General features: G+C 39.6%; 1 protein-coding gene across 1 annotated transcript in view; it reads right to left on the bottom strand.

Annotated features, from left to right (window-relative positions):
- Positions 1 to 4,030: 4,030 nt before the first annotated feature.
- Positions 4,031 to 10,654, bottom strand: part of LOC147029351 (polyunsaturated fatty acid 5-lipoxygenase-like) — a 117,746-nt gene continuing 111,122 nt past the window's right edge. The window contains exon 15 of the mRNA XM_085872350.1: positions 4,031 to 8,933. Within this exon, the coding sequence (XP_085728476.1) occupies positions 8,754 to 8,933 (180 nt within the window). The 3' untranslated portion in view covers positions 4,031 to 8,753. The remainder of the gene's footprint in view (positions 8,934 to 10,654) is intronic.

Below are 10,654 nucleotides of genomic sequence, written 5' to 3'. Positions count from 1 at the left end.
CACGCTGCCTTATTCTCCCTCCCCCCACCTCACACTGCCTTCTCCCCCCCCCCACACTGCCTTCTCGCCCCACCTCACACTGACTTCTCGCCCCACCTCACACTGCCTACCTTCTCCCCGCCCCCCCCGACCTCACACTGCCTTCTTCCCCCAACGAAAAAATTTCGATGAGATTTTCTGTTGTAAAAGTGGTATTTTCACTATTATTGGGCAACTAGAACGGGCACTCAGTAGAGCGCATACCTTCGCCAATGCTACATCCCCCCCCCTAGAAACCGTTGATTGTGAGGGTATTCAATCCCATACCACATCTGCCATCTCATATGTGTTATGATGGCTTAAAATCATTAAATTTCCTGCTGTTTGACACTGATTCACGTACATTGTACAATTTCTGTATGAACTCCCTGACCTTTTTGGGTGTCGGTGTCAAGTCAATCTGATGACAACTGGTCACATTATAAGATATTATTTTCTGGCATTTTAGGGGCATTTAGCACACACGAGTTTCTGTTTTTCTAAATAAGTTATTGATTGTGAACAAACAAACATTCATTGTACAAAAATGACGATTTTGACCTTTTCATGACCTCGACCTTGATCTTTGTATTCTTAATTTTGTCATTGGAATTAGAGTGTGGGGAAAAGAACATTCAACATTTTGGTGTTGGTTTCATGCAAATCGGATAAGAAATGACCGTGTTATGACTAAAACCGCACATTTTGCAATGTCGTGACCCCCCCCTGACCTTTGACTCCCAACCGCTAATAAGGGTTATTACATCATTGTGTCATGTCACATATCACAAGATGGGGCATTGAATTCTGAACATTTTGGCATTAGTTGCATACAAATTGGATACAAATTGACCGCGCTATGGTAAAAAGACGATTTTGACCTTTTCATGACCTTGACCTTGACCTTTGACCCGATCGCTCGCAAAATCTAATCAAATAGTCCTCGGATAATAACCAATCATCCCACCAAATTTGCTGCGATTCAGTTCAATACTTTTGGAGTTATGCGAATAACAAACAAACAAACAAACAAACAAACACACATATTCACAAATAAATAAATAAACTAGAACGGGCACTCGGTAGAGCGCATACCTTCGCCGCCGCTACTTTTTTCCGGGCACATTTGAAAAACGTCATTTGAAAACGTCATTTGAAAACGTCCATGACGTCACAACCATCAGTCCGATGGACGTCAAATTTGGGGTTCGACGTCATTGAGGGCAGTCCAACAAAATGGAATGATAAACACTGAAAAAAATCGAAAGTTTAAAAATGACGTCATCTTGTGACGTCATTTTGACGCACTTCCAATGATATCACTACCAATCGCGGACTACCATCCTGAAAGCTCTTATTTCACGGAACATTTTAACGTTGGTTTCATGTCAATAGCTCTATTAGATCTGAAGTTATGCCTACAAGTATATTTTGACCTTGAGTGTGACCTTGACCATAGAGTTAATTTGCAAAACCTGTTCATAAATAAGCAGATATTTTGGTACTGATCATAATGCCTGGATTTGGGACAATTTCCTTTACAAATTACATAGATATTTGAATATAAAATATCAGGACATTTTAGCCACAATTGAAAAACGTTATGTTCAAACGTCAATGACGTCATAGCGGTCAGTCCGAACGACGTCAAATTTGGTGCGTGACGTCCTTAAGATAAGTCCTACAAAACGGTATGATCAAAACTGATGAGGTCGAAAATTGAAAATTTATGTCATCTTGTGACGTCATTTTGACACACTTCTGATGACGTCACGTCAAATCTGACACCACATACCCGAAAGGTATTTCGTCATGGAACAATATGGCGTTGGTTGCATGTCGATAGCTGTCTTATGAAGGAAGTTATGCTCAAAAGTTTGTTTTGGACCTTTTCATGACCTTTGACCCGATTGCTCCCAAAATCTAATGAAATCGTCCTTGGATAATCACGAATCATCCCACCAAATTTCATGCAATTCGGTTTAATACTTTCTGAATTATGCGAATAACAAACAAACACATATTCACAAATAAATAAATACACAGCGACCAAAACATAACCTTTCGCAGAATGCGAAGGTAATAAATACACAGCGATCAAAACATAACCTTCGCAACAAAGTTTGCGAAGGTAATAAACTGAGAAGGCTGTCAAAGTATACACAGTGGTGGACTTCCGTCAAAAGTAGTGGAGTTGGCAACTATGTGTTGCCGCAAAAGTGTGGAGCAAGGACAGACCCCGCTAACAAACAGACGCCAACGTTGTCAGACGGAATGAAAACCCGTCATTCTTGTTACAAAAACAGCTAAAATTGATGATAAAAGCGAAAGTGATTCATTCCGGTTACCAGAACGTGGGAAACATGGCGGCTTGAAAAGTTCTTGAAGTTATGGTAATTAACTTTAACGTAGTCTGCCTTGAATATATCATGTCTGTTAATGAAAACCCGTTTGTGGTACGGGATATTATACAAGCAGCGATAAATGCGCCCTCTTGACTTAATGTGTGGCTGACATTTTGTGTAATTCGTGCCCCCGTGCTGCAGCGATCAGTGACGATTGATCGTTTATATTTGCAAGAGGTAAAATTTGATAGTAATAATAAATTGCGAATTCCAATAAAATAACAAAGTTAATATGAAGTAAAAACTGTAAAAAAGATCCCATACACGATCCCCTATGTTGAACTGGGCAGAAACAACTAGCGATCCTTCACTCGGTGGCTCGAAATACAGACAAACCAAACATTATCATCACAACAAAATTCGGTTTAATAGATTGTTAAAACTACATCAGGTACTACCCACTATATATTATCTATATTACATTTATGTTCGAGGCACAAGCACTGAAAATTTACATTCCGTAACAGGTCGTTCTACTGCATCCGCCATCTTGTTCGCACTACAGTAACCGGAATGAACCGCTTTTGTTTTGCTCTCGGACGTTTCGCGACGGAAATAACCGATGTTGCTTCCGTTCCCCACCGTTCTATTTCGGGATTGACCGTTCTTGTGTCCGTCACGACCGTTCTTCCGTGAAGAATAAACGTGTTGGTTTCGGTTATATTTGCTATTGCGACCGTAATTACTGTGTTGGTTTCAATTTCGGCCACTTTTTCATCAATTTTAGCTGTTTTTGTAACAAGAATGACGGGTTTTCACTCCGACTGACAACGTTGGTGTCCGTTTGTTAGGGAGGCCTGAAGGAAGTGTTTGTATAAACACTCATATGCATCATTCTGTTTAACTGTACATCATGCCAGAAGTAGCTCAAGAAAGAATGGAACCCCAATAATAGTGGCCTGGCTTAATCTGTCCTGCACATACCATTTTTGTTACGTTAATGAGTTAAGGTTTAAATAAAGGGTCGTTTAGTTATTTAATGAACACTGTGAGAATAAGATGTCCTGCAATACGCAGATTGGCGGTCAGGATAGGGTGTGCAGAGAGACCAGTATTGCCCTTGTGCTGTGCTTCCTATTCTTCTTCCCATAATTTCATCTTATCACTGCATTGTTGGCCATAATGGTGCCAGGAAAAAGCAGAGCCTTGATCTTGACATAATGGAGGGATCACAGAGTTGTTGGCATGGCCAATGTGTAAGACCGGTGACATCACGACCAGGTGGTGCTTTATGCAAGAGGCTGTGGGTGAAGTGAGAGCCTTTTGCAAGCCCTTTTGGCAGTGAGGAGATCATGGAGAGGGGGAATCTCAGAGTGTGCAATGAGATAGTCAGGAAAGTGAAAAGTGGCTCGTTGTGCAGAGGGACTGGTGAGTTGACTGTGGTTCACGCAACACAAGCGGTCATGATACGTGCTGCAAGAAGACGTGAACGCAAGATACAAGAAGCTTGTCTCACAAGCGGAAATCTCCACCCACTCTTCAGCACGAGGGTGTGGAAAGCTTCACCCCTCTTCTCACCAACTTCACATTGTATTGTAACTATAGCTCATTGTTACCCTTTTGTTGAACAAAACACTCACACATTTACTAACTCAACAACAATATAATCAAGTCTGACAATTTATTTCAGAATCAAGCAGCACATTACAGAAATGTTTCTTTTTCAAATAATACTTGTCAGCAAAAGGAAAGCAATCAATTAAAAGGATGCTATTTATGGCAATTCTGCTGCAAAAAGAGAAATGGGTGCTCCAAAACATTACTACAATCCCCCCTCCTCCCCCATTCCACCCCAAATTCGCCAGGTGAGATGCCCTCTGACTACTTCCATCCTAAAACAAAATAGAACATCTTTAGATGTCTGTTTGAGAGTGATGGAAAAGTCGAAAAAGCTGTGGACCAGGAGAAAAGTGCCAATGCAGCAGTGTACCTACCGCACATGCAGCATTTGGATACACAAAGAACTTTGGCGCAGGAGGAGGCAATTCGGCTCATCGTTTCAGTGCTGCACCAATTCCAGTATCATCACCCATCAAGACACAAGCTAACGACCATGCACACAAGACAATATCCCCACACTCCTCTATCTTCAGTGCATCCAAGTACTATCTAAATCCCATTTAGGTGCATTCACCCCTCTACTGTGCCATTACCTTTCTTGGGAGACCATTCTGTGCATCAACCAGTCTGGCCGACTGAAAGACCCTGCCGTAAAATTGTCCCAACTATCATCTTTCTTGCTCTCAAGCGATGATACGTTTTCATAACACTGTCTACTCTGCTGAAAAACTCCATGGCACCGATCATGTCCACACCATTTATTATCTTAAACATCTTAATCAGATCCCCTTGTCATCACAGCCTTTCCAATGTGTTGACTCTTATCTTCTGCAATCGTTCCTTATGACTTAGTCTAGCTAACTCTGGAATTAATTGAGTTGCTTGATGCTGTACCTGCGCGATGGCAGCTATATCCCTCTTCAGATATGTGATGAACAAAACTGCACACAATATTCAAGATGAGGCCTCACTAAATTCCTCCATAGTACATTAACACGACCTCCTTTGATTAATAACACTGGTCTACGTCATTTCAGAGGTCTAGGTTTTCTCAACGGTCCCTATATGCTTTTTGCATGCTGAATTTATAAATGTATCTCATTTCGCTCAATCATGTCAAGTTTTTATGCTATCTCAATTTTAAGGAAAAAAATAATCAAAATTTTTGTTTTTTTAGTTAGCATTTTTAAAATTCAAAATCAGACTTGCATTGACAGAAAATCTACAAACTAAATATAAAATAACGCATAAGTACCGTTAATGTGAAATTCAACATTAAAAAGACGAAGGAAAACAGCGACTGCTGGAGCGACTGAAGTTGAGTGTTGCCAGAAACAACGACTTATCTACATATTTTTGAAATTTAAATGAAAGTAATTGAGAAGGCACTTTCTTCCAGATTACGTGTACTTGTGTGTTAGGGTTAGTATAGCTTGTAGTTTGTATTATATATATATATATATATATATATATATATATATATATATATATATATATATATATATATATATATATATATATAGTTTGTACATTTTCTGTCAATTTAAGTCTGATTTAGAATTTCAAAAATGCGAATTAAAAAAACAAAAATTTTGATTATTTTTTTTCCTTAAAATTGAGAGTCAAATTCCTTCATGTCAAAAAAAACTTGACCTGATTGAGCGAAATTAGATACATTTCTGAATTCAGCATGCAAAAAACATATAAGAACCGTTGAGAAAACCTCGACCTCTGAAAAAAATATTTCAAATGCAGCCCAGTGTAATTTATCCCTCTATGAATACAACCTAAAACCATATTTGTTTTTCCAAAAGCTGCTTGGCACTGTGCTGTCACCTCTCCCCCTCCCCCACCCCTCTCCCCACACCAATTACCAACTTGAGATAGTTCTGCTTTGTCGCACACTCCAATACTGCCTATTGTATTATGTAATTTATATTTTCATTTTTTTTAATACCTTTCCCCACCACCTTACATTTATTCGCGTTAAACTGCATCTGCCAGTCTTTTTCCTCATCTATTAGCCAGTAGGGTTGGTTGGTACCACCTGGGCAGAATAATTCTCAAAGTGATTTTTGGCAAGGTATATCATCCACGAGTAAGAAAATATGTGATAGCATTGTATCCGTGGTAGCTGTTTGTGTTATCACCCTGTTTATATGCCTCCCCTGAAATAAGCTTTTGTGCAAAATGGACAGTACAAGGTAAGACATCCTACTTCAACTTAACAACATTTTTTTTTATCAGTCAAACATTAACATTGAAATTTGTCTCACCCTTTGCTGGGATCATTTGCTTCTCAACAAAAAGTGCTAAACATGCCAGGACTGAAAGGTGCGTCATTGTTGACACTTATGTATCAGTGTCTATTTTCTGTGTGATAAATCATACCGCCTTTAGAAAAGTACTTGTCTATCATTTACTGTGGAAAGTAAATAAAAGTTCTGGAAAAATATAATTACATGGGTGCTTAGCAAATTTATGAAGGAATCCAAAAATCTAAATTACTTTTTTTGTATGTTGTATATTAAGATCAGTATAGTAGACAATGCTACTCCACCCCCCAAATGAAAAAAATACCGAATTTGGACAGTTTTATGTAGTTTGGTCAGTCATTATATTTTCCCTGTTATTGAAGGATACTTTCCAAGAATCAAACAAAGGTAAATGATAGCAAGTTCATGAACAAGATTAATGCTTTTTTCCCTGTAATTTCTCAAAAAATACAGAATTTCACGGATTTAGATACTCAATAATGCACATATGAAAGTATCAAACACCCGTATTGCACAATATAAACCAATAAGACAGGAGCAAGATGGTTCATCATGTGCAATCTGATGAATGAATCAAAGGTGAAAATGAAACAATCTTCTGTTGCCGGGCATAAAATTACAGAATAGAAACACAAATGTGGTGTTCCACACTTACAAGGCCATTACCTCGGCCCAATGTGTTGCTGATAAACATATTGTCTTCTGAACCAAAGATGGGTCCTTTATAGTTTCTAAGACATCTCTGATCATATGCACTGAATGTAAAGCGATATAAAATGTTCAAGATGACCTGAAAAATCATAATCATAATCCAGTTCTTCAATATCCTCATCTAAACTTTCCCCATTGTCTGACTAAAAGATGGATATGTTCTGCAAGGTATCAGCACCGGACTATCAGTGCCTGTAATTGCAAACACTAAATGCTAGGCTAGTTTAAACAACTGTTTTGAAAAGCAAATAACATGAGCGACGTGCCTTTCAATTTTCAAGAAGATATAGCCCATAATAAGAGCGAACCATTAGTTTTAAATAGAATGTCTTTTTCTGTCTTACGCCGGTTTCAGAAAAGTTTATTTTGGGATAGGGTTACTAAAGGGCTAATAACACACAAAAGGCTACCACCAATGCAATGCTATAACATAGTTTCTGACTGTAGAGATGTATACCCTGCCAAAAATTATGATGAGCATTATTCTGCTTGGATGATACCGGTGGCCAAAAATTACCGGGTCTGGCTCATGGCCTATATGTGTCATTACAAATTGAGAAAACTGACTCGTTACCCCACTATCCAAATCGTTGATGTAAATTATGAATAATAATGGTCCCAGTACTAATCCCTGAGATACCTCACAACTTACATCCTCCCACTCCCAGCCACACTTTCCTTACTATCACAACTGAAGTTAGTTATTCGATCAAGTACTTCACAAGCCTTAACCTTAGCTAACAGTCTCCTTTGTCGTACCTTATCAAACGTCTTCTGAAAGTGGAGATGTACTACATCCAATGCCTCCTCTCATCCACCCAATCCGAAAGTACTTTCGAGAACTCTAACAGATTTGTTAAGCATGATCTCTTTTTGGACTGACTACCTTATTAAAACTCATCAGTCCATGCTGACCTCCTTTAATTAGTTTGAAATAATTCAAATGCTTCCCCATCCGTTCCTTAATCAATGTCTCAAACACGTTTCCCACAACTTAAGTCAAGCTCATAGATGTATCACTCCCCAATTCTTCTCTGCATCCTTTCTTAAATACATTTGTTCCACTCCCTCTGGTATCAGCCCTGACTCTAACGTGCTGTTTAAGCTGTTCCTTCCAATATCTGGATCGTCAAAGAAATGCCAATGTATTTATTATTTTTCTATATATCAGTAGATATAATTATGAAAGAAAATTCTGACTAACTACTGATGTTTGTACCAGTGGAAATGAAAAAGTAAAGGGAATTTTCTTATTAAAATTTAGTCTAAAAATTCCCTTTACTTTTTGATTTACCAGATGTTGAAAAAATATATAAACGTTGGCATCTTGGATGGCATCGTCAGTACCTGTCGTACAAACTTTCTGAAACCCCTCATGTCGGACAAGCATTGTATGCTATGTATTTTAAATACCTTTGGATTTATTATGCTGAAACATAATATCAATTACAACCTTCTATCTGATAATTTTCTTTCTGCAAAAAACTTTGCAAAATCCACATGAAAGGTTGAGTGGGTATCTATTGTCGGCTCAGAGATCAGTGATCAGAATATGTGGAATAAAATCATGAAATGCAATGTTTAAAATTGCAAGGGGGTCCCAAAACCACATACAATGAAGAAAGAAGCAAAGCATGATTTTTTCAATGGAATAACTCAAGAGCAAAGTTGCAATTTCAAAGAGCAAAATGTTTGTTAAAGGAAAGAAAAATTATGATTTCATGAATACAACAAAAGAACAGGACAGTCGGTGCTGATCATGAGATCAAAGCAAATAAACTCTCTATCGCACAATCCCGTTTTGGACGTTTTTTGGTTGGAAGTAAGGAAAGGATATGGGGCGCAGCTTATCCACACCGTCGAGGTGCTGTTGCAGCTTCTCAAGTGCTTCCTGGAAGCGACTGTAGGCCTCAATCGATGCCTCATCACCAAAGTATTGCTCAATGTCATGGCCCAGGGGTACCTGGAACAAGGCCACATCAAATTCACCAGGACTTTACCTTTCATCATAAAACTCAAGGTTATTTAATTGATCGAGGTGCAAATGGATGGTGGGTCTCATCCGGTCTTGCTTTCATTAAGGAGATAAAGCAGAAGTAACGACACAAATATATTGGCAGAGCACAGCATGGCACAGTACAGAACATTACACAGAAAGGCAAGTGATGACTGGCTCTTCTTCTCTGTTCTCTCCTCTTACAATACTCTACCATCTACAATATACACATTTGATCAAAAAACATTCACAAAGGCCCCTCCCTCTACAAACTACTCATAATTACTGGACAATTATATCACCATATGCTGCTCAAAATTGCTCGTTAAGGGAAGATGAGTCTATATCCAGAAGCAAACAGTAATTTCTCCAACTCTCGCAATCTTTCCACACAGTTTCTAATCTTAATACTGTTATGTTTGTGGGGGTAGATGAAGGGATTTCACCAGAGAGATAGGATTAAGTGGAGTTGTTTGGTCTGTGGACATGTGAGACATCTCGATGTAATTAAGTAAGGAGACTGTGAGCTTAAGTGTTACTTGTCACCACACGGGGAGGGGGGGGGTGGTGCCGTGTTAATTAGGTAGGGTGTATGACCAATTGCCCCAGTATGTGATTGCCCCTTGTGAACTTTCCTTATGTATTTGTATGCTAAGGTCAGCAATAAAGGTGGGGAAGACATCCCTAAAAGAAAACAACAAACGGGTAGAGGCCCCGCCTTCCCGGGTTTCATGTGAGCAGGCCACGCTCCGGAGGCAGAGGATTGTGAGGTATGGAGGATCTCGGCATGCTCTTGGCATGACGAAGGCTGCATGATTCTCGTGTTTATGCTGTGTGAATTTGGCTCGCGTGTTGAGCAGGACGTTGGCTGTTGATGGTTCAGTTGAGTCATGAAGTGTGTACGATTCTGAGGAGGGAAGGAGAGTGTTTCCCATTTCCCATTTACCAGTTGCCAAATCAGTGAACATTCATTCTAGACTTGATGAAGGGCTTGATCGGTCATTGTTTTTGAATAACAGAAGTGTAGGAAGTCTCAATATTCCTGGTCTCATGGAAGTGAGGAAACATCTGCTCCATATCTCACATTATGGCTACTTCACCCAGTCTGAACCTGAGTAGAATCCCCCGTCAGCTGTTCATCTGTTTGGGTCCTTGAAGAAGTGACTTGTCCAAAGAAGTCCTGTACAACTCCGCATTGGTGTGAAAAATGACTGATGTCAGGTTTCTTGGGATTCTGAAGAGCAAAATGCGGAAAGCACCACATCGTTCCCAGTGGCACGATCAGCTGGTCTTCGCATATCAGGCTCGCATGGCTTCTGTCACATGAGATGTAGTCTTACATCACTTTCGGGTTTTTGCCGCAGGGTTTTTAGAAGTCCGTTGAGTCTACCTTGGAACTGAGAGTAGCTGTTCAGTAGATTAATCTGCCCTTTCTTGAAGGTTAAGGGGAACTCAAGGTTCCCTTTTGAGGTGGTGGGGACTCCTTGTGTCATGATGTGGATGAAGGGTCGGTTGTCGATAGACAAAGCCTCAAATTTATCCTGTGGCGTTTCTTTGTTGATATCACTTATGGTCGCATTGCTCTGGAGAGGCAGAGGGAGAATCTTTCACTTGCATGTGATTTTCCCATATTCTGGTCCAGGGTGTGTCAGTGTGTGGACGAAGGATGATGTGGTTAATCAAGGTGT

Source organism: Eptatretus burgeri, chromosome 3, assembly GCF_056783735.1.
Source record: "Eptatretus burgeri isolate ZD-2024b chromosome 3, Ebu_testis_v1, whole genome shotgun sequence".
NCBI classification, from domain to species: domain Eukaryota; kingdom Metazoa; phylum Chordata; class Myxini; order Myxiniformes; family Myxinidae; genus Eptatretus; species Eptatretus burgeri.
Note: the sequence above shows the minus strand (reverse complement) of the source record. Positions and strands in the feature narration are given on the sequence as shown.